Source organism: Stylophora pistillata, chromosome 1 (genome assembly GCF_964205215.1).
Source record: "Stylophora pistillata chromosome 1, jaStyPist1.2, whole genome shotgun sequence".
Taxonomy (NCBI): Eukaryota; Metazoa; Cnidaria; class Anthozoa; order Scleractinia; family Pocilloporidae; genus Stylophora; species Stylophora pistillata.
In genome coordinates this window covers 28,908,284-28,933,494 of record NC_142519.1, presented here as the reverse complement: position 1 = coordinate 28,933,494, position 25,211 = coordinate 28,908,284, and the positions used below count along the sequence as shown (strand labels likewise).

Sequence of the window (25,211 nt, the reverse complement as noted above, 5' to 3'; positions counted from 1 at the left end):
GTAAGTCTTGCTTCTCGTGACCTTACGTAAGCGAGGCATGTTTATTGCTCTCAAACACCCTAAATACGTCTATACTCCCCGCTTTGGCGATTCCTGTGATCGCTGACGCTGAACTGCATTGTTCAGTAACCTCGCTACCAGAATTCCACTCTGGTGGAATGCTATTAATCAGAAGTTCACTGTCAATGTTTCTTATTTGGGGAAGGTAATTTTTTTCATGTGGCACCTTTTTTCTTCACGGTTACCGTATTTAATCCCATCTTGATGACTATCTTGATGTTAATCAGTTTTATAATTATGGTCGACAGAGAAACTTAGAAGAATATTATAATTACAGTGTGGGAGCATAAGATCGTGATCACGGTGCGTGAATAATGGATACCAAAAGAAGAAAACTTGGCGAGGTGCGCTAAAAACTTTTCGCCCATTGAAAAATCTGGTTACGATGTATTTTTTGGGTAAATTTATATGTACATTTAGCATCTCCTTGTTCAAAATATCGGCCATCGAGTAATGAATCGTTATAACGGCTTGAATCCAACCCAGTCAGTCAGTCAGTCAGTCAGTCAGCTTTACGACACTTAGAAGCAAAATTACGATTTTCAAAAAAGACCGTGACTGTCCGTCGACAACTCTCTGAAAGCGATGTGTGGCTTACTCTTGTCGTTTTTTTACAGCTCTTTCTTCCCTTAAGGTGGGGTTTTCAGTACATTGGTTTTCGTTACAAAGGATTTAGACCTTCATTTCATCTCGTTTCAACTTTGCAGGCTATTTGACTATGAGTAGACTAAATGCATACTTCTAACAGTAGGATGTCTTGTTATCGACTGCTGCAGTTTGAGTCGCTCCTTGTTATTGTCGTGCTAATTGGACAAGTATCTATTGTTTTGTTGTGTCTACTGAAATGTTTTGAGGTACAAAACGTTTAAACGGGAGCCCGGCATGGTTGTGTTGGTCAACAAAAAACTTTCCTTCTTGAATAAGTTATATGGATCGAACTGGATGCGGAATTTCTTATGAATTCATTATGAAAAACAGGGGACTGATTTGAGCATGGAAGGTTCCAGAAAAACCGAGTTATTGATGGGCAAAAAAACTTTTCAGTAAATGAGCGTAATCAGCGATAAGCTGTCCCATTGACATCTTGTTTTAGGGCGCAGCGTTGCTAAAACCAAACCCGCACTGAAAAGACTGTGGTAAAAAAGAGTGGGATACAGCTGATACCCATTTAATTAACTTGCCGTAAACGAAACACTATTCATTTTTGAAATAGCTTCTTGTTGACCATAAAAATATTGATGGACAGGCGTCATCTTTCAATCTTCTCGGTCTGCTTTCTACAATTAAACATAAAATCATCGTCTTCGAAATTTTTTAAGTAGATTTTGGTGGCCGATGATATTCTTGGGTCTATTTGGATCTCTTTTGATCCTGAAATTTTAATATCTCGTAAAGAAAGAGAAAACTGAGACGAGACTATAATTTTTTTATGAACATCTATTCATTAAGATTTTTAAATCTTAAAAATAGTTAAAACTAACAAATTTTTGCTACTTGTGTGGAACAATTATGGCATGGATACTGAGGATCTTCAGAGTACTTTCTAAAAAGACAGATCCGAATTTCTGGAATATTGTATCAGTTATAAATGCAACAATTTTGAACCATATTTACACTCCTCTGGATAACTTTATTATAGCCGCCACTGTTTACCCAATTCAGATCACCTGACCGATCAATGACGTATGAAGCTAAAACAGGTCTCAGTGTTTATATCTATACCTGTTCATTAGGAAAGTAACGAAGCAAACAGATCACAGTACGTAAAACAAAACCAGAAGTGAAAGTCAATGTAGACTGTTTTGCAGTATCGCACAAGTTATCCATGTAGCAACTATCGTAACACAAAATGCAAAAAATGTTCAGAGATATTAAAAAATCAGTATTAAAAGATATCAGATAGATAATTAAGATACATGGATGCCATGATTTATTTTCGGGGATAAGCAATACATACATGTACGTTATGAAAGTATAGAATGAAAGCAAGACTTAACTTTGAATAAGTAACGAAGCTATCTGTCTTTGAAACAACTTCGTTTGAAAGGACAGACATTGGTTTAGGAACTAGGTTACTGTGTAACCTAATGGCGTCGATATTAAAAGCTAGACAAAGGTAAAACTACAGATAAGCAGTCCTGTTCATAAATTCCTGGTTTTCATTTCTTAAACAAAAATACTCTCAACCAAGGAACAGAAAAATGTCCAACCATTTTTCGATATGTTGTGATCATCATGACAAATTACCCAGTTGACCATAACAACTATCATATAGCCTATAAGAAACACTCGCGCCTATTACTTACAAATGAGTCTGACGCTCCTCCTGTTTTATACAACAAAAAATTGCACTCGACATAGCAGTATTCAGCTTTCAGTCAAAGTTGAACTTTTTTCATAAGATTCAGACCCAACTTGAATCATCTAAAAAAGTGCGTGGCTCCGAAGTGTTCATAAGAATGTTTGTGAAACTTTGCATAAATACATACAGTGTACCTTGTTATTGCTAGTTGTGCTTTAGGGGGAAAAATACGGTCACCGAACTCGTTTATTAAGTTACGGACACGTAGAAAGTAGAGCCGGGAATGTTTTGTAAGTTACGATGCTATGGTTGACTGAATTGGGTGCTAAGTTATGACAACTCGTTGAGATATGATTAGGAAATCAGTGATTGAGATGAAATGAAATGAACTGAAATTATTAATCAAACATCTTGAATGGGTCACAATACAATTACGACAATATTCATTCCTTGTGTATATACTATGAGATCAATTACTATTATGACTCAGCGAAATTATTACAATTTGTTGTGGCGAGAAAAGTCATGATTACTGATCAAGTTGCTTCGTTTGATTAACTAACAACAACAAGAGATCATGTGAAATAAGGACACAAGCGCGTGCTGAAACTGACGCTTAGCGTTCACTACTTACACATAAATTAGTTGGCTTTTAGCTCTTTCCTCTTTGAAACTTAATCCTACGCCAAATCAGGAAACTTTAGCTCCTCTGCGAGTGTGTCAGAAAAGACCACCCTTTTATTACATGATGTCGGACTGCTGAAATATTCCGAGTGTGATGACTCCAGTGTGAAATCAGAATTCGTTCCGGCAAATCTGTGTTCAGTTGGCAAATGTGCGTCACTCTGCATAAAAGGCCTTTCTGAGGTTCCGTACAACTGTAAATGCCGAGGTTCACTGCTACTTCCTCTGATAGATGAAATCTTTTCATCGTGAAGCCGGTATATGTTGTGATAAATTATGGTGAAAAACTTGTTCATGTCTTTCTCGTAGGTGTTACGAGACCCTTGTTGGTCTTTCCTTTTAGCTTTTCTTGAACCTGGACGATTTTGTTTCTTTCTCCCCTCGTCCATTTTTACTATTTAGCCTGAGCGGAAGAGCTGAGCAACTAAGAAACCGATGTCAACTTGCCTCCCAGTTACGTTAGTGTAACCAGTGAACAATAGCGGACAGTTATTTCAAGCTTAGTGAGCATTTTTGTGACCGTTTTGTCAATACCAACCACCGTAATACCCGAATGATTGAGGTCATCCCCGAAAGTTCACCATCGATTGTGTCTCACCAAAAGGCGAATAATAGCGCCACGCACTGAGTGTAATAAGTTTGAGCATTATGTGGTGCAGTTTTCGAAACATCTCTATGGAAAGAGATGGCGATTTGTCTGTAATCGTTAATTGAAATGTTTTCAATCAACTACAATCGCAAGTTATTACTCTCAAACTGCCTCATGCATACTATAAATTAATTTGAATTAATATTTTTCTCAATCAACCATATCATCATCCAATTTACTTCTTGTCAGGCATGATCAAAATGGTAATAGTATCCTAATTTCTCACGAAACCGGCAAGTCATATTGCTCAGGAGCCATAATGTTTAAGTGAGACTTCTATTCTTTTTTGAATTAATCGTAATTGACCTCTACTTCAAAGTTATATATGAACATTCCTTTCGTCATGTGAGGTCAATGAAGTTCTTCCTAAGTATTTGTTTTTTAAGCCAGCAACTACTGTAGTGTCAATACTCCAACTTTGCGTGAAAAACCTTCCCTTTGCTTTGATTAAACTTAAATAGAATTTCCTTCTTAAGAACCTAAGTAGATATCGTTGATGTTGCCTTCCCTTACACGAGCGAGCGAGAAATTGGCACGCTACATTCGTATCGATTACGAGCATGAACTCTCCTTTCAAGTGTAAGTACTCGACTTCTTTGAAGTAGAAAAATTGCTTTCTTTGTTTTTTGTGAGTGCCAGAACGTGCGCTGCATCTAAATTATTGCGGGAAAGAGGTCAACTTCTGTCATTTCATCATGAGTACTTGATGCAAATCTGATCAAAGCAGGAAACGCCTGGCAGTCGTGACGTAAGCAACTAGCCACAAGATTGGACTTAAGCATTCCAGGCGCCAGCCAGGAGTAGTTTGTTTAGCTGGAGATTCGAAAAAAATCGAAAGGAATCATGCAGTTTATCAGAGATAAAGACTAATCCACCGCTTAGCTTCATACCGATCGTCCCCAACCAAAGCAGCTCGATAGCAAGCAGTGTAAAGGTGCCAGAGGGGGGGGGAGGGGCTTAAACCCGAAAATGTTGCTAGCGCATCATTTAATTGTCTTGACACTAAATCTATTCTTAAAATCTTTTCCCAAATCGTTTCATCTGTATTGCTCTCGCTGCAATGGAAATACTCGATCTCGTACAACTTAAATTCCTATTTATGCAATGTTACAAATCAAAAAGGGACTCATTAGACACTCCTCAGATCTAGATTGCAAAGGATCTTCGCTCAAAAAGACATTTTGGCTATGACACCTCTGAAATCCTACTTGTGAAGATAAGGGCTATTGTTTGAGAGTTTTCTCTTTGATGGAATACAATTATTGTTTTTCGCCCTAGGTGTGTCGAATTTGAGTTGGCTTTAAGGGCTAGAAAGAATGGGTTACAGAAAGTGTGGATCGGTTCGTTTTCCGCGTTTATTGTACTAATCCGGCACTTGCACTTTGTTCAAGTGTTAAACGGAAGTCTAAACACTTTCAGCTCAATTCATATTTCACACTTCTTTGGTACGTTGTGTTGGCTGACGGCTTTTACTGCCATGCTTTAATCCACAGAGTTCGGAAAACTTTGGCAACCCGGGGAAAAATTCATGATTATTCATTGTTGACAATCTACATACCGATTGATATTTTGTAAGCGAAGGGAAGAACAGCGGAACATCTAAAAAAAAATATCGTTTTCATTCGTGGAATAAGAGGAGACCGGAATATATTTACTTTGATTCACTTGCTACACTTTTTTATCCTGCGTAATAATCTAAATGGGCAGTTTGAATAAACAGTGATCTTTGGGGTTACTTAATGAGGAAAATAGAAACTTTTATTTTTTCAACACGAGGTTTTTTTTTTGTAACTCAACCAACTTTTTTAATAGCTCGTCTCGATTACACATTTAAACGAACACGAACCATGCAGCATGCCTTAAATCATGTAGACCTACAGCCTGTCCTAGCTATGGGGTTAAATATGTTGGACTAAATATCAGTGTCAGACAAAAATTACGTGACTTGCTAATTATAGTGTTCGAATGTGGCACATTCAATTAGGATGCAGAACTGATAAATGTAAGGACTAAAATGTCAAGAAAAAGGAGCTACTGAGAGGCTTTCCACATTGGCTTTCTCCTTATCTCGTTCAGATAACGTCGTCGCCTAGATTATTTGAAGGCATTAGCAACATCTGGCTATTTTACTGACTCAGCGCACGACTTATCCGATAATTACTAAGGACAAAGCTCAGCTATAAATAGTGAGCTCAAGGTCATTCCAAACGTTTGGGCAAACTTTAACAAGTCAGGAAGTATTTACACTAACTTCTATCCTCTACGGTTCGCTCAGACTATAGGCACAACTCTTTTTAATGGGCATTATTAATATCATTGTTATGTTATCAACATTCTGAATAAAAGGTAAATCTTCGAGGTAAACGTTGAGCCAACCACTGAGGTCAAGCGCTCAGTGTAGAAGGCCTGTTTAGCATCAATTTTTTGACAGTCTCGGGTTAGCCCGGGGTTGCCTTGAATGCAATTAGTGAGTTACCCTCCTTCGTCAACACCTTCTTCGTAAGTTGAACATGTAGAATCATCACGAATATGCTCATTTTTTACGTTTTATTTCAATATATCATAGAAACAATTATCAGTGAAATTAAAAAGCTTCCACACATAACCTTTATGCCTCTTAAATATATACAATCAGAGTTGTTTATGAACTCCTAATTGATAAGGATGGATAATTCATTTTAATGTTACGCAGCTTAATTCACACTAAACAATGTCTATCTGTTGCTCCTCTTAGCTTTGAGCGTTCTTTTTTTTTAATTTTCATGCTAGGTGTAGTAATCGAGTAAAACAAAAAGTCAGGAGTAAGTTAAAATTTACTCTCGTGGTAGATTTCGCTATCGCGTACCAAGTAATTACAATAACCCCAACAAAACATTTCCACAAAATGGAAATAGCTAGACAACTTTCCTATTCCATAATTTCGTTCCCAACTTGATCAAAATAATGTCAAACGCTTCATGTTAATCTCCACTGAGAATCAATAACGCTGATTCACTTTCTATACGCTTTACTATGCAGATCTTGCGTAATATTTTGTCGCTTATACTTGTGTTGTCTAGTGACCCTGTGATCAGTCTCTAATCATCTACCGTCCTTTTTGGGCTCAAATGAAGTTTCTGGGGTTCAGATACGGTTCTGGATAAGGGAACCTTTCTGTGGTGTTCACAATCGACAGCAAATCTAACTTTTCGTCTTTGTGATGAGTTTTCTTCGGTTTGTGATTCGAGAGACTCATTAGTGGACGTTTTCTCTTGGACAAATGCTAAGAAGGTCTCTGATCTGCTTCGTTTTCTCATACGCCTCTGCGGCTTTTCTTCAGGCTTTTCCGTGACGATAATATTCCTTTTCCCAACATTCGTTAATAGGAGGGTGGGATCACTGGTACACAAATGACCATCCTGTAGCCTTTTGATGTTGTGGAATATAAGAGTGAACGCTTGATCCATATCTTTATCATAGTTGCGTCTTCTTCGGGATGAATTGTTGTTCATGTTTCCAGTTCGCTTGTAGTCTTTCATCGCGACTATCGCTGTTATTTTCCCATTCTCAAGTAGTGCCAATATGTTTCGCACGATGACCTGTTTGTTTTTACTAATACATCACGTACGACAGCGATAAAAGTAGACCGATAAATCAGTATTATTTACGTGAAACCAATTACCGCATTTTCTCTCCCCCAATCAGAAGCGCGTACCAACCGGAAGATTAAATTAGGCTATATCTAGTCACGAAACAATATTATCGAAAAAAAGTCTTCCTCAAGTTATTGATTGTTCGATAACTTCAAAAGAAATCCCTGGTGAAAGTGAATATGATGTGTAAAGTCCACTGCCGAAAACAGCAATGACGAAGTGAAAGAGCTAACCATTTTTTATCTATCAACTGCACGATCTCAAGCACGTACTTGCTTGTCTTTCTTTTAAGAGCGTGATGCTTAGTCAAGATTTTTGTGATTTGACCAATTTGCCGAATTTTACTTTTGCCTTTCGACGTCTGAACGTTGATGAAACTTTGTGATATTAGAATCAGTCTCCTTCTCTTTCTAAGACCATAACCTATTTTCATCGATTTTACTTTGCCTCCGCTGGCTCACTACTAGATTAGTTTTACTTCAGCATATTCCGTAAATAACGATACAGATATAGAAAATTGGATTTTGCAACTTTGAGTAGGTCGTGTCAGCAGTAGATTCTAACCTCAGTCCATGCACGAATATGTGTGCCAAAAAGCACTTGGGTTTACTTGCAGTAAAGCCAGATTCCAACTAGCATAATTAGTTTTTAAATAGAGGATAATAAGGTTAGTGGAGCGATCCAACTGAACGTAACGTTTCGATGGTTTGTTCAAAGTTGTGGTCACGATTACTTGGAAGACGTTAGGCCTCAGTAGGCTGCGCTGACTTCCTCTTTGCATTCCATAACTTAAATTTTCATCGTGGCAACCATACTTGATAAGCTCAATTTTTTAAGTTTGTTTGTCTATTTGGATTCTCGTGCGCTTATTTGTTTACTTGCTTGTTTCTGCTCGTATTCAATTTTCTTCATATGAAGAATTTATTGAGTAATGGCCTAACTTCCAATATATGCTTGGCAAGGAAAGGTACTCCCTTCTTTTCATCACAGCTCGCAGCAATTTATCAAGTTTATTAAGGCGCTTTTTTCTTACCTTGGGGGGCTTTTAATCACCAAACTACCAAACACAATCTAATATCTATGCAAATGTACATTTTTATGCTACAGGGTAAAAGAATAGAAATCATTATAGAAAAGTCTACAATCATCAAGCTAGTCTGGAAAGGATTATTACAGTTTAAACACTGCAGTGGAAACTTACGTGATACTCAAACGTCCTAGTTTTTACTTGACATGAATTTAAACAAATCCAGAGTTCAATTAACTGATCCCTTGATCACTTCATTCTTAATCTAAACTAAATTAATGAGCTATGAGATTCATGGCGCTTAAGTCGTTTTTTAAGATGAAAACGGTGAGACTGATACTCGTGACTAACGGATTAACACCTAAATATGGCCCTCAAAATGACGATGTCTCCACAAAGAAAGAATGTCGAAAGCAAGAATGGGATCTATGAGGGAGGAATGTCAAAACTCTGAAAGCTCTTTTCAAGCCTCTTCAGTAAACAATTTAAGAAATAAAGCAATTTCTGAATGAGTAAGTGACTTGACACATTTTTAAGTTTCAAAAAACTTAATACACCTTACTCATACATGGACATAACGCGTTTGCACTGTGCGAACAGTCACCCGTAGACTCTTCTTTCCCAAAAGGATTACGCCATTGCACTTCGCCTAGAGTAGTTTTAATTCGTCCAAACTCATCTCAGCATTCTTCCTCTGCGCACAAAAAACCACCTGTAGTCACGATTATCTTCCAAAATTTTGCATGCGTATCTGCTAATATTTGCTATCAACCTCTTTTGTGACAACAATACGTGGCGGTAGATCTGAACACGCTCTTTTAGTTAAAGATGTTCTTTGTCGGTCAACCCGTCCGTCTTTCATGACATGGTCGTCAGCAAATCTGACTTTTCTCCTCTGCATTGGACTAGTTTCGATACCATTGAAAGACCGAGATTTAGCGCGACTTTCCAAGAGGCCCTGTGTGTCTCCCGCGGCAAGTTTCAGTGAAGAATCAGACATACATCTCTTCGGCGGTGAGAAAGGCACCTTCAAGGTCATAGCTGGATTTATCGACTCATACTGGTCATACTGAGGCTGGGCGATGTTAGGAGCACTGTTGCATAATCGATCATCTTGTAGTCTCTTGATGTTGTGGAAAATAAGAGTGAAAGCGTTATCCATCTGTTTGTGGTAATTATGATGTCTTCTAGAATGGCCATTGGACATTTTGTTGGAATTTTTATGATCTTTCATAACGTTAAGTTTATATTTTTGGCTCACTTTTCACGAGGTGAACGTGCAGCTGGTTTGTAATACGACGGGTTACTTTACTGCGGCATACAATGAACCAAACTATAAACCTTCATGTCATATCAAACAATGCAGCTGTAAGCTTACGTCAATTAACAATTTAATTTGTTGGAATCGGCGAGTTGATTATTCTAAGGCTTTGTTTTGTCGCACGGTTCTTGTGATGTTTTTGGCTTACGGGCATCTCCCACCTACATTTTTCGCATAAATGTATCTCATAAATTTCTAATGTTTTTCGTTGCTTTTCTTTTTCCTTTTTGTAATGAAAAATTCCGAGCCCCAGATGGGACTTGAACCCACGACCCTCCGTGTTTCATCTTTTTGTAATGAGAACAGAGAAATCGAAATCAATTAAGTTTAAACGGTTTCTGCCGTCACGCTATAACACGTTCCACTTCAGTCTTGGCAATTAATATTCATGAACGCCCGTGGTTGAGGTATTAGGCCTTATAGTGCCTTATACTGCATTCGCTCTGACGAAGGGTTAACGCTCGAAACGTCAGCTTTTTACTCTTTACGGTGGCCAATTTACAATTTCAACTTAGTTGATATTACCAAATTACCTTGTTACCCCCACCGACGCAGCACCGCAGTTTCTTTAGAAACTTACCCCTCTTATACTCTGCTTCGTCATGTTTGATATCAATGGCACATGTTAAGACTTAAAAACATGATCCGATAGGATATCTTTCCACTTGCCAATGACGTCATTAAACGTGACGTAATGATACTATTTTTTGCGCACGAAAAGCTAAGGTAGTGTCTCCCCGTTAATTCAACTTCTAGTATTCTCGAATTTGAACAAGTATTAAAACAAACTGTTTAATTCAGTGTGGGAGATGATGTTCTAAATTATATGAACAGGAAGCATAGTACTCATTTTTAGCGTCGGAATGCACGCAATTTTAGGATTAAGCTCGTTGGAGTCAAACCGCTCATTAAATGTATTTCGTCATTTTTATGTAAACAGAGTGACGCGAATGCTTGTTTTGTGCAGCCATATAATCCCTGCCTCTAAATAACCACCTTGCTTATGTTTCTTCCAGCTCAGAAATCTCCAAGAAGCTTAAACATTGAGAACTTACTTTAAAACAACTGCTTTATCTTCTGTTCACCACGAGAAAACAATTTATAAACTGAATCATTTATGCGATCAAATTGTTTGCAATCCTGTGCACCGTTTCCTTCGTTTATAATTCGTCATTGTTTTTGCTGCTTGACTCAAAGATGACGTTTCAGTAATCGATCTATGTCCGGGTATGACCCTTTCTCGCTGTCCGGTCTTTCGAGGGGTAATCATCGGCAAAGGAAACTTTTCGCTGTTGAGATAATGGAGTACTGTCTTTAGGACGAGTGTTGGACTCGTGATTCGTGTTTCGTCGAAGGACACCCTCAGCCGGTCCATTCAAAGGGTTTGCCGTGGTTCGCAGTCCCCGCAAAGTAGGCGATAAGTCTATTTGATCTACAACGAATGACCCACGACTGGTAGCACGTTCGTGCACCCGCCCATCTTGTAACCTCTTAATGTTGTGGTAAATCAAAATGAATGCTTGCTCCATTTCTCTATCGTATTTGCGTCCATTTCTGAAATTGCGGCCGTTCATGCTTTGAATTTTTTTTAATGGCTTTCCCCCTCTGTAAGTCAGATCTAATATTCTATTTGAGAGATCGAGTTCTTTAAGGCGACAAGTGCAGTTGTCATGCAGTGAGGGATTCACGATCCTTTTTTAGCTAATCATTTGCATGAAGCATACCTTAAGGCTTCCTGAGCTACAAGACAATACTCTCTAATTGAGAATAAGTACGTCAGATGCAAAATGTCAATGAACCACAGCATTTGTGTGGTTACCCGACAACTTATGATTTTGCACTGCTGGCAATGACCTTTTCACCCATTTGAAATGATGTTTGTTTCATTCTTATTGGGAAAGGTTCCGTAAAATCGTCATTAAATCCAAACTCAGGGAGCGTTTTAAGTTGATAGTTCTCCCGCGTTTAACTTAAGCGTTTAACTTAACTTTAGCGATTTTGTTGACATCGAATTCAAAGGCCTCGACACTACATTCTGAGTATCACATTCAAGCAACTTGGTAGGATTTTTTGTCCCCTTTTTGTATATTTGAAAGATTTACATTGAGGGGAAACGGTCTGTTCTCTGAGACCACTAGGTTCTCCTCCATTATTTCCTCACTGTTGCCACGAGGAGAGTTGGGCTAGGAAGGCACCTCCTACTGAGACTTGTCTTTGCCAAAAATCAGACCATTTCTTTACATTTCCGCGCTCCCTAGAACAGAGTTTTGACGACTCAGAAATTTCTTCTCCAGTGAGAGCTTTACCCCACAGGTGAAACTCAGACAGACAAACCACCTGCCTGAGTACAGCTACACTAAGCTTCTATAGTTCCACCTCCCGGTAAGAATCCTTTACTAATCCCTCTTCGGCGTATCTGCCAATTCGGCAGTTTCATCTTGAACGCCATCAACATTCACTTCAGTCACGCCAGTGATGCTGTTCCACGAGAAGAGAAATTTCGTATCTCCGCGCGGCCATGTAATATCCTCTATTTAAGCAACCCGCGATAAAGTATCCCATTCAAAGAAGTTAAAATACGCTTAGTCGCTTCATGGTTCGGAAACGTTAACTGGTATAAGCCCCGGCGGTGTGAAGTATTTGTCTCACGTTTAACTTAACCTAAAAGGCCTGATTTACCGTGCGCAAAAACTGTATTTGGTTTTGTTATTGTATGAAAAGTGATTTAAAAAGTTTTATGTTGTATGTACAAAACTTTTACAGAAACAGAAAAAAAAAAAAAAAAAAAAAAAGGAACGACATGAATTCACCAATTTCAATTTAGAATCCAGAAATCTCCATAAATGCTTCCGAAGTGGCTCCTACTTTTCTAGGCAGGTGCGCATAGCTCACTGATAAGTACATAGGTATGTATTTATTTGCGATAATTTGACAGGCTGGTCTAGTTCAGCTTAAAGCTGGTGGTTTGAATGGGGGCCTTTATAAACAGCAATAAGACCAGACCACAACACCTGAAGCTACGTTCCCTAGTCTTTGCAAGAAGTGCGTGGGTTCTTTAAAGTCCCCTGCTGACAAGTAGAGAGAAGGTGGAGGAGACGGAGCCTATTGTTTATCCTCCTTTTCTTATGATGTTACTTCTAGCAATTTGGAAGTGCATCATTTGACATCCTCTTGTTGCTGTTTTTCTTTCTTCATATCTCTTTTCTGCCTGATAGTCCATTGTTGTTGTTTACTTGTTGGTTATTTCTGGTAGTAAAAGGGTTGATGGAGTCCTTAGTTTGTAATTTTCTGACGAATACATGTACTAGCATACCTGCTAATCATAACTGATCTTTAATTTGCAAGTTGAAAATTTGTGATTGTGTTTTGTAAAGGATCATGTCAAAAGCAGGCATGTGTTGACAGTTGATCTGAGTGAAGCTTATTCGGAAATAAGTTACACAGACCAAACCGGCAGCTGAAACAAAAAATGGTTACAGATGAAATTCAGTTCGTCTACAAGGTTAGTAAATGGTAATTTATTGACCGTACATGTAAGTATCCTCAAGATCTTGGATACATTGTTCAAGCCAAATTCTCTCCCACCATCATAGGACTGAGAATTTTCGAGTGATAAAAGAAAGCTTCACCGAAAGTCAAGACTACATGTGTGAAAGCTGTGAGACTTGTAAAACTAAATTGAGATTTCTCCTCTTTTTCTTCGTAAATGTACAACTCGTGAGAAGAGATATTCTACAAAACAAAAAATGTGTGCGCAATCATGATTGACAACAGCGTGAGGGAAGTAATAATTCTTGAAGCGCCGGCAGAAGGCGGGGGCAGCTTCTTGGTTGGGGCACCTGAAAAAAGAAAATAGCAGTCGCGTTAGATCGGCGGGATTTCATTTTCCTCTTTTTTTTTTTTTTTTTTTTTTTTTAATCTAAGTCCCCACGTGTTAATAAACTCGGGACCTTTGGATCACTCCCTCCTCTCTGTTTTCATATCCCCTCTATTAACTATGGCTACAGGAAGCTTAATGCAGCAGGGGAAACGATGGGAGGGATGGGGGGATTGGGGGGGGGGCAAGCTTTAAGTCCTACTCTTAAACCTCACTTATTCTCAGCCACGAAGGAAAATGATTAGGTGAGGTAAATGTTGCTACCAAAAAAAAATATTCTCGCAGCACTTCAGTAACTCACTTGTTGGTTCTAAGACAGTAAATAGCGTCTGCATTCCACCAGTTATGTGAATATTCACATGACAGTGAACCATCCAAGTCCCGACAGCGTCAGGAATCATTTCAACAGTGGCAAACGTTTCTGGTAGCAGGTCGTAGACGTCGCCCCGATGATAAGTTAGCGATTTCTGCAAAATACGTGCAATGGAATAAGTTTACCACTCTTATATTGGCTTATGCAGTCAAACCTCTTCACAACGGCCTCTGTGGGGCCTGAGGGATAGGACCGTTGTATAAAGGAAGGAATTTGTAGATGTAGGATTGTGTTGTGACACTTGTAATTTGAAGAAATGCTTCCCTTAACATAGAGATACGAAGTATGATCAAATGAATCAGTAACAGAATTCTGAAACTGATGATCAGAAGAAAGTTGTCAACCAAACTAAACGAGTTGATCATTCAACTGAAGACGAATGAAGAACTCTTTTGGGAAAAAAAGCTGTCTCTGGTCTTCTGTCTGAACAAGATGTCAAGCATGTATTTTTCTTCTGCGTTCGTCATTAAGGGATTAACTGGGTGTTGTAAAGAAGTCATTTCGGCGGTTCGAACGCACTTTAAGTTTAGCAGTTGCCCTTGTCGTGATGTGAATTTGGAATGTCATTTCTGTTTCTCACCGCCCGCTACAAAGAGACGCCAAAATCAACTGAGGTGTTTGCAGAATGTTCCATTTGGCGCTTGGAAATGGACAAAAATCACTTTTTTTTTCACCATACTCACATGCAAAATGCTCTGGCCGTGAAAATGCACTGTATGCATTTCAGTAAAACCGCCAACTTGTAGGAGATACCAGACAACTTTCTCCCCGCTGTACATTGTCGGTGCCGGAGCGTTTCCAAACAAGTACCCGTTTATGGCGGCTTTTAGGTTGCTTTCCCAAAATTCAAAATTCGCTTTGAGTTCGTCTAAGGGTCCTGGAACTTCAGTTAGATATTTGATATTTTCATCGATGTACCAGTTACTGTTCTCGTCAATCGTAACAAACATCAGTGAAAACTCACGATCAACGTCAATTCTTTTGCCATTTTTATCCAAAGTTCCCTGTACAAATAGTAAAGGGGAGTTATTTGTAAAATTGTATGGACCTGCTGAGACTAGAAATCTTGCATTAACAGCATAATGCATCGATTAGACTAGGTACCTATGGATACCTATGCCGTATCAAGATATCGGGAAAAATATTAGCAGACAAAAAACTGTAGAATTTCGAAGCTAGCCTATAAGCCGACCACTCTTTGTCCAGTTTCGGTTTCCAAAACATACTTTCTCATAAGTATCTGTACTAGCTAAAAGCTTGCAAGATTTTTTTCAAAAATAAGGGGGTCCGTGTTGATAGTGTTATCAGAGACTGAAGCTGATGTGAAAGTGTTAACGCTGGGGCCAAGGTTGTCACAACAGTCGATAAAACAAACGAAAACAAACAAAAATAAGCAAGCTGCCTCAAGTAAAATTCAAAATAACCAAGTTGCCATCAGTTTTCATAATTTGTTTCTCGGATTGACTAAGAGGGTGACGCTAGTCGATCAAAAACTCCTCATTTGCGAACAACGATCGTTTGGTGTCACACCTACCTTCCTACAAATTATCAGCGGTCCTACCAACCCAGTGTTAGTGTCCTTGACTGCATCCACATCAGAAAAGTACGCCCATGTCACGCATGCCGTGTCTGCAGGCCCAGGCCCCGATCTTTCGGACACTTTCCATTTGTAGTTATAAAGTTTTCCAGGAGCAATAGCATTGTCTGCGATATCTGTCACCGTTGTGTTGTCCTTATAGGATGAACCCTCGTCCTGCTTGCTGAGTGGTTACGAAATATGGTTTAGAAGTTTAACCGTCGTTCAATATCAAAACGAACCACTTAATTTTTAAAGGGTCATTAAAGACGACTCTTTCAGGCTACATCGTTTGATTAACGGAAGCAAATTGCTATTGTTGATACTTTTGTCCCTTTTAATCATGCATTATCATTTTTGATTTACTGGCTGAGAAGTATCTTATGTCGTGCCTTCGTAAAGCTTTTCAAGTCTCAGGAATACTGGAAATGGCATTCTAGAGAGAAAAATCGGAAATAAATTTAAGGGGGGAACACCACGGACCCCCCCCCCCCTCCCCCCTTAAAGCTCGAGCGAACGGCACTCCCTTTCCACAGCAATGCTGTTGAAAGTTACTGAGGTGTATAACCGCCCCTTTTTCAGAATTCCTGGATACGCCTCTGATTACGTCACGTAGTTTGATTTTGTTATTGAAGTAGTTTTACCAGCAAAAGATCGGAATTGCAGCTGAACTTATGCTTGAATGTCGCTTTGCCCATATATGGTGTTGATCAAATGAGAGACAGTTGAGAAACGGGGAAACGACGGTTTATTTACTCTGTGTCAAAGCTAGAATTGAGACTAGAAAAGGAAAACGCACTAACATGTTACATTATGTCTCCGGTGTAAAAGAAAAATGAGAAATTCCAATCGTCGAGTAAAAAGCAAGTCATTATAAAAAGTATTTTGATCATCGTTCAAGCCCCAAGGCTAATAACGATAATAATACATTTTCTTCGAAATACTGATAAAACATTCCACATCATGCAAAGGAACTTGCGTGACACATTTCATTTGGCTTTGCACGAACAATGATATGCAGTCTGATTTACGAATGCCGATCTCCGATTTTATGCTGCATGTTAACATCGTATATATATTGGTATTGTAAGTTGTTAATCAAAGATCACCTCTGAAAGTATATTGAGGAAGGAAATATAGGAATTACTCTGTAATTTGCGTTAATAAAACTTCGAGCTAACTAACTTTTGACTTTTTTGCGGGCGATACGACTTTGAGATCGGGCGAAACGCATTTCGGGCGAGACGATCGCATTACATGAATTACATGGGCCTCTCATAACTTAAAAAGGAGGTAAAAGGATGGGGATCAAAAGCTAAAATATACCTGTACAATATTCCGTGAGGATGTATCGAATACGGTCTTGTTGCCAAGTTCTTAAACACAACCTCAATTGTATCTCCTACTTCAGCCTTTATCATTGGTCCCATAATACCCAAATGTTCTTCCTCCTCCGTTCTTGGTTTCTGTTTGGTGAATGAGGCGTCAGTGTACTGTCTGTAGATTGCCTTCTTGTATTTACGGCCGATGAAATGTGGACCCGGTATTGTGTAACGAGGAGCGAACCTTAAGAGAACCGAAAAGAGCAAGATCTGAGACTCCTAAGACCCATGGAAATACTATACAGATATGATCTGCCTAAAGGAGTACCTTTGAAAAGCTAAGATGAATAAAAAGGGTCTTGTAACTGATGTGTAGGAAAGATGAAGGAAAATTTACCATCATCATACTTGGAAGTGTCTATGGGGAAAGGGCAAAACTCGTTCTGATTTTTATAAAGCATTTATTTCATTTTTAATCATGAGGTGTATGAAAAGCATCACTTTTCGGTTAAAAAGTGGTATGTAAAAAGGTTAAGGTCAGGGTGGAACTCAGGAAAAAATCTTCGGAAGAGACAGAGCTGTACACAGGTACACGTCGTTCCTTGAAGAACGGTAAAAGAATGTTTAAAAGTTAATTAGTTCATCTTCCATACTGCCTCTGTGAATCAGCGTTTTTTTTCAGTAAATTTATTGTTTAAACAACACTTTCCAACTCTTTGAATTTAGAAAACGTATCAGAAAAGACTGCGAGTACGTGCCAAATTCTTAATCTATTTTGATACGATTTAGTTAACACTAACTTTTCATCACTTCAAACGATTCCCTTCGTTTCATTGAGTCTTTCCGATACATCTATTTTCAAACTGTTTTCACGCACATGACATCAGTTATGAAAATTTTGCCGGACGGGAAAGGCTTATCTTTAAACAATTGTCGTAAACTACCCCGTGATATGCTCATGTACTCACTCGCTGTCCCTGAGATCAACTCCTTCAATCAAATCTTTTCCAGATGGGGCGTAATCCCATGTTTCTTCGACTGCAGCGATATGATACACCCTCATCTGTCCTCTCACTGCCTTAGTTGCAGACGAATTCCCACAATCCTCTAAAACGGCATACCTAGCAACCATTCCTCCTTGAAGATTGCTGTTCGTGCGACAAATTAGTTTCCACACACCCGGGTTTTCTGGGGTCATTTGTACGCTGTCCAATGATCCTGATGGGATAGAGTGAACTAATTTTAGTGATTTATGTCGGATATGAAAACCAGGAACGTTTCAATACTTGAATGTGATGGAAGTAGTTCTATACCACGATTGGAGCTGAGAATGAGACACTAGACACTAGAACGGTGCTGGAAGATGAGAAAACTCATTCCGGGGTACAGTAAACAGTGTTACTTCTGAAACTGAAGATATATGATATGAAGCCAGTGTGGCTTAAGACACAGGCTTGGCTGGTTTTTCATTTTCCTTGGTTTTGTTGTTTCAGTCATTGTCGTCGTGATGTTGTCATTCAGTCGCCGGCGATTCTCTTTAGGGACATTTTCAAGAATGCACCGCTTTAATATGTTGTACCGTGATCAGTTAATTATTTTATGATAATAGAACTTAACTAGCTCGCTTGTTTTTCCGTTACGGCACCCCCTCTCCCCCCATCCCCATCTTTACCTTCCCAACGATTTGTTGCGCCCGATTATCCGGCCAGTTAGACAGTCTGACATTGCTGTCATAGGGCACGCTTTTCTGCTTCTATTGGTAGGTAGATTTAAAAACTAGGAGGCGACACTTCGACAACCACGAAAGGTTAAAAACAAAGGCGTGTTTTTCCGCGTGCTGTGAGCAAAAACGCTGGCGTTTCCGAGCGATTCCCTGTATCGCCTTTTTTTTTTTTTCCGGGCATCTAAACTTTACTTACCTTCCATCATTCCCAGCGTGTCATGGCTATTCCCATTTTTAGTAAATGTATTTCCATAGAAGTAGACTGAGTGCATTTGACTTGCAGGACCGCCCATGAAATGCCAAGACACATTATCGCCTATGCACATGCGCAGACCAGGTAAATTTCCGAACATGTATCCATTGATATTTCTCATCTGGTTACTCTTTTTGAAGCTGGAGTCATCTTAGAGTGAAGGAGTAAATAAAAAAAATGCGCTGACTAGTATAGCAACTGGAATTATTCGGTTATCTATGCTTACGCTTAGATATCATGTTGACTTTTGCATGGAAACATTAAGACACTAGGGAACAAGAAAATAATTCATTTGACCTCCCAAACTTGAGACGGTGTTCTTCCCCTTCACACGATTATTAGTAACACATACTGGAATAAATTTTCCTCAAAACTCATTTGAACAATGCCAAATCTGGGAAGGGAAGGGAGGAGAAACTTTAAACTGTTGTTGTAAATACTAACTTTCGTCGATGGCCGATCCATTTTCTGCAAGATACTTGTTTTCAGCCAAGTACCAAGACTGTCCTTCGTCTGTCAAGGCAAACCGGAGGAAGAACTCGCGATTGATGTTTCGCTGTTTGCCATTTTGGCTTAAAGTTCCATTTTTGCAAATAAGAAGAGGTCCAACTAGCCCTGTAAACATTATAAAATACATTTTAACCTTGATATATCAAGATAATTTAAGCTTAATATTATTAAATTATCGCTAAAACTCTAATTTCCCTCAGCAAGGAAGGTACGTTTTGAAACTAAAATTGTTGTGATAGAAAAGTTTTACCTTCACAATATTTGTTTCAATTGAAAAATTACAAAGCCCAAAGTACAGTTAAAAAGTTTACGTTGTACCACTCAGCTTTTTCCTTCACCTTTGATGAAAGGTTACACCGCAGTGATACACGTTTAGTTAAATTTCGTCATATACCATCCGTGTAAATATTGTTATTTCTGACCATTACTGTTCTTTTTTATAATTCCTATATCTTCGGTGATTGCTTACCCATGCAAACCGTACCATTTTACCAGTACAGCGTCTCTCTCGTAGAGGGCAGCTCTAGCATAACACTATAAATTGCTCGAAAAACCAGATGACATGGCTTTTGGGGCTTGCACAAAAAGTGCTCCGCGAACATAGTCACCATTTTACATCAAGTGTAATTCAGAAATGAGTACAACTAACTGAAGCAAAATGGACGTCACTATGCATTTAATTTCCTTGAATTTACACCCAGATTTACCAGATGCTGCTTCCGAAGAATAACCTTGCTTTAATTTCACAAAGTCACAGGATGGACTATAAAATTCATTTCTTAAAACTTTTTTTTCTGTAATATAGGTCTAAACTCTATGTACCACTATGTATGTCCTTGGTCGAGTCAACATTTGAGTAATACATCCATGTAAGACACGCAGGGTCATTCTCTGTTGGTGCTACAGAGCTAGGCACTTTCCATGTGTAAAGGTATGTTCCATTTGGAGCTATCGCATTATCAGCAGTTTCATTCCCGGATGTACCGTCATGGTACTGAGATCCTTCGCTAGCTTTGTCGTAAAGTACACCTAAGGGGTGTACAGTATAATTTCGACTTGCCTGCAGAAATAGAGTGTAAGTTTAGTACCACCGAGGTTCAGTTTGAGACGAATTGATGTTTTTAAAAAAAAAATGTTTTTTTTTTCTCAAAGTCATAATTGCAAGGAGCCAATGAAGATTCAAACTATAAAATAAGCAAACTACTTGAAGAAGAATAAAGGGGGTAAGTTTCTAAAGAAACTGTGGTGCTGCGTCGGTAGGAGTTGAATTGATACTGTAAATTGGCCACCGTAAGGAGTTTCAAAGCTGACTTTTCGAGCGTTTGTCCTTCTTCAGAGCGAATACTTGAGGGAGAAGGAAGGTAATCGAGTCTTGTTTAGTTTACCTAGTTTGCATCTGGTGGGTTGAAAGGGTGGTGCCTAATTACAGAGTGCAGTTGAGCAAGACAATGCAAAGTAATCTTTACTTGTATTTACTTTCGACATTCGTTTGATAATTGCTTTACACTTAAACCTACATCTTATGTATCACTTAAGACCGGGCAATAGGAGAGTGAAAAATGTAATTTGTCACTTACAGCCTCCTTAAACACCTAGTTAGTTTAAGCAAAAGTATCTCTACGAAACAAAATTTTGCACTTTTTAGAAGTCTTACATTCGGAAATAGCTACAAGCACATGCCCACCTGATAAGTAAATACATCCCTTGTTTGGTACAGACGTAGCGATAAAAATAAAAATGGTTGCACTTTCCAAACTTTATCGTTCAAGGTCGGCTTTGCACGCTAATGTTGACGACTGTCTAGTAGTCTTGTAATTGTCAACAAAGAAAGATCGCTATCTCCGTACAAGATTTTAGTGGTAAGGTTCATGCTTAAGAGCTTATACATCTACTTCCACTGTTTAACCCGCTTTTAGCTCCGAAGGTCTGACAAGTAATTTTACCATCTGACTAACTACTGTTGATGTCCTCGTAGTCTGATCATTAGTTAACAGAATTTAATGTTCCACCCGTGTTACTGACCAGGCGCGTAGCGTGGTCATTTTTTCAAGTACGCACAAGTACCGTGATATGATCTAGAAACCTAAGTAAAATGAGCGAAAAATATTGCGTTCTTTATTTCTTGTTTGAAATAGTTGTGTGAATACAAGCAAAGAACAGAGCGTCTTGCCCTTATTTTGAGCAAACTTGACGCAAACACAACATTGTTTTCAAATTTTTCTGGTCACTTCAAGTACGCACGTGCGTATATGCGTAGAGGACGCTAGGCGCCTGCTGACTAGATAACAATTTTCACTGAAATTCTAAAAACAAGTAGACCTGTCTCTGAGCTGCGTAATGGATGGCTTTTGTTAAAAGAACCAACAACGGTTATCGCAATTACAGAGAAGCCTTACCGAAAATTAACCTCAATAAAAGTACCTCATATCTCAAGCAATACTGACCTTGTTTTTGAAAACAACCTTGATTTCGTCGCCAACTTCAGCACGGATCACAGGACCAAGGAATCCTAAATGCTCTTCATCAGCTGATCCATTCTTTTTGCTACTAAAAGTATCATCTGTATACTCTACGTACACTGCTTTCTTGTATTGCCCTCCTATTTTGTTACCAGAGCGAGTGAAATACTGGAATGATTCACTGTGAAACAACAGACGAATAGTAAATCAGTATTGCAACGGACTGTGACTTGACATAAAATTATGAAATATGCCGTTTGCATTGTGTAATGAAGATTGTAAATGAACCTCAATCATGAAACCCCGATAAAGCTAATTTTAAGAAATTGCAAACTTCTCCTAGAGCACAATTTAGGAATTACATTTCCAAGACTTCTTGTCTGATTCAAAACAAGTGTCAAGCCTTATGTTTGGACACTTAAGACAGTCAATGTTGAGACTGACCTAAGGTACGTACATGTGCAAACTTGTCGATGAACGAAAAATCCCTTCACGTATAATAAAAGGAATACCTTTTAGGGGAGATTAATGACATTCCATCAATATTATTTTGACCAGACGGCCCGTAACTCCAAAGCACTTCTTCAGCTGCAATGTAATAGATTCTTGTCTTTCCACCATTAACTTTGGGTGGGTCCATTCTCTTACTACAGTTTTTGACATTAAAAAACGCTGCCATCCCATTATCAAAGAACTTGCTGTTCATACAATTTAGCAGCCAAGTTCCCGGATTCAATGCTGTCATGGAAGCTGTAATAAAAGTAGATGGAAGAAGCGTGACTGTGTCTCTACGGTGAGAACTGATTATAACGGTGTGTCCATGGAACGAGGCTGCAAGAGAACAAATTTATTGAATTAATATTCAAAAATTGCGAATCCAAAAGCCAGATAATCCAGCTTAGATGTAAGGTTATGCAAAGCATGTTGTTATCCGGACAATCAGACCTCATGCAAAATGAAAACGTTACATTCGTATGCTTAACTTCAGTTTAGTTTTTGTGTTCTTCGTGATGGGAAAGCAATGCAACAGAAGTACTTTTACAAGAGTCAGTTATTCTTGTCAGAGTTAGAGCAAACTTTTAAACAAACAATTAATCATTTAGCAGTACCAGTCGCCGTTTTGGTCAACATTTGAGCTCGCTTGTTTTTGACTGCTTTTTTGAAGTTCGGTGACTTCGCAAACCAGTCCCCTCCCCTTATGAGGCTCAGTGTCAATAGGTCACTGCCGCATTTGGCGGTAGTGACGGTGGTGCTAATAGAATCACTGTATAAGGATGGTAATATTATTCTTACGATTGTGAACATCGCTCCACGTTCCAAGTCCAATCATATGCCAGCTGATCTTGTCTCCTTGACACATGTCCAGTCCTGGCAAGTTGCCATAGATGTAACCATTAATCGACGCCATTTTGTTGCTGGCTTGAAATTCTGGGTCAGCTTTCAGTGCTTTTGTCGCCGCTGGATCAGCGGAAACGCTGTCAATATTGTCATCCAACAACCAGCTCTCATTCTCGTTCATCTCGGTGAAAAGGAGGACAAATTCATGGTCTACGTTTTTCCTTTGAGCACTGTTTTCCATTAAAGCACCTCGCTTGCAAATCAACAATGGCCCTGTTAAAGCCAATTAACAAGATTCTCCTCACTTTCTCGCAAATGGCCAGTAAATTTGCGGAACATAACTTGCCCCCCTTTTTATTTCAGGCATCGAAAAACCCATTGAGGAATGGACTCCCCCCCACTAACTTTCAACAATTAAGGAATTCTCACATCCGTGGGATGTTACAGCAATGGAATGCACAGTTTCGTTACTCAGTCTGCTAGCTTTCTCTACCGGGAAGCCTTACCGCTATACCTATTAATCCAGTGTTAGTGTCCTTCGGAGAAATCACGTGGGAGTGGTACATTCTGGTGACACAATCCTCGTCTGAATCTGTGGGAGCGTGATGTTCATTTATAAACCAGTTGTATATATGTTCCTGATTAGGCTGGACTTTGTCATCTCTCTTTTGTTCGTCACTGCTGTGGTCAGCGTAAAAGGATCCTTCAGCAGCCTTGCTGTAAAAGAGTCCATGAGGGTGCACGGTGAAGGCCCTGCGAGCCATGTTCTTAAAGTGGACCCTTATTGTGTCACCTACTTCTCCTTTGATGACTGGACCCAGAAAGCCAAGGTGCGGTGGATGTGGTTTCTCTTGACAAAAGTTTTTATCAGTGAACTCTCGATACAGCACCTTCTTGTACTCGGTGGCCAGCCTCTTGACTCCTCGCTGAGTAAAAGGTATTGCATGGCTGCAGAAGAAGAATTCGTCTGGTTCACTAAGCTCGTTCATGTTGCTATGCATTTTAAGGGGGAAACACTCTAAGCGCTGTTCCAATGAAAAACCCAGGTAATGTGCTCGCTATCTGTCTGCTCACAGTCTGTACTCGAGCCAAGGAAACCTCGGCCGCATTTAGTGCAAAGGAATAATATGTTAAGGCGACAGAAATGAACACAACAATCCTTCTTAGCATAGATTTTGCAACAGAAAGCAAAATACAAACGCAACAAACTAAACATTCAGTGACGAGAATTCTTTGATCTAATCTTGACCCGAGAACCGCAGGCGTGAAATCGTCCTAGTCCCAGTCAGCTGAAATCTTCGTATGATGCAAGCGCTTCTCTTTCGTAGAGCTGAACCGTACTCGCAACGTCAATTTCTTTTCTACTATTAGAGTAGGATGTATCACAACCCTCGGCAGAGCTTTCTAAAGGTAGGTATACATCTCTATCGGACATATTTCTAGAGTATTTTAACGCTAACAAATACAAAAGTAGAAGAGATGTGAGAGATTTATTTGTGTCAACAGAGGGTTTTCACAGTTTTCTACGTCATCATCGGCAAACTCGTTACCAGTCTACGGAACCACTTTAAAAATAAGAACACTTTTGATCTCGAAAAAACAGATTTTTAATTCTTTGGAATTTTCTTCATATCGGAACTGGTTTGTACGTATGATAAGCTATATAAATACGCAAAAATAAATTCGTTACGTGTCATGAGGACTTACTCATCACTTTCTTTCACGCATCGACAATTAACTAACTTACAAATTTATTTTTCTTTTCCTGTTTTTCCCTGGCACGGATTCAGATCATGCAAGCAGGCAAAATAAAACTAGCAGTGTGTTAGATTATGTTAGTCTGCGTGATAATACTATTAGCAACCAAACCCCATCAAAGACTGGTTGCGTTTTCATAATCAGTTTAAACTGCAGTTACTTCAAAAACATTACGCTTCACTAATAATAAGTTTTATTTTGCTCACTGCAAATTCTGCTGATGTTTCAATAGTTTTGTTTCTTGAGTCGTCTATAGAAAGATGTGTAGTTGCATAGTTAGGAAATATGTAGTGGACACTTAACTGATCCTTAATAGGTCTCTACAGCGAGCACGATGTGGAAAAACG

At 39.0% G+C, this 25,211-nt stretch overlaps 1 protein-coding gene and 1 long non-coding RNA gene across 2 annotated transcripts; both read right to left on the bottom strand.

Annotated features, from left to right (window-relative positions):
• Positions 1-6,227: 6,227 nt before the first annotated feature.
• Positions 6,228-11,552, bottom strand: LOC148741986 (uncharacterized). The gene is made up of 2 exons (XR_015996646.1): positions 10,209-11,552; positions 6,228-9,477 (listed from the first exon to the last, which is right to left on the bottom strand). It is a non-coding gene; the product is annotated as an uncharacterized LOC148741986 (long non-coding RNA).
• Positions 11,553-13,178: 1,626 nt separating this feature from the next.
• Positions 13,179-24,219, bottom strand: LOC111329040 (hephaestin-like protein). The gene is made up of 13 exons (XM_022933639.2): positions 23,621-24,219; positions 23,062-23,379; positions 22,281-22,599; positions 21,754-21,949; positions 20,132-20,369; positions 19,244-19,414; positions 18,743-18,949; positions 17,792-18,041; positions 16,828-17,067; positions 15,460-15,685; positions 14,609-14,929; positions 13,854-14,019; positions 13,179-13,514 (listed from the first exon to the last, which is right to left on the bottom strand). Exons 1-13 carry the CDS (start codon positions 24,105-24,107, stop codon positions 13,408-13,410), a joined length of 3,246 nt encoding a protein of 1,081 aa, XP_022789374.1. The 5' UTR covers positions 24,108-24,219; the 3' UTR covers positions 13,179-13,407.
• Positions 24,220-25,211: the final 992 nt, after the last annotated feature.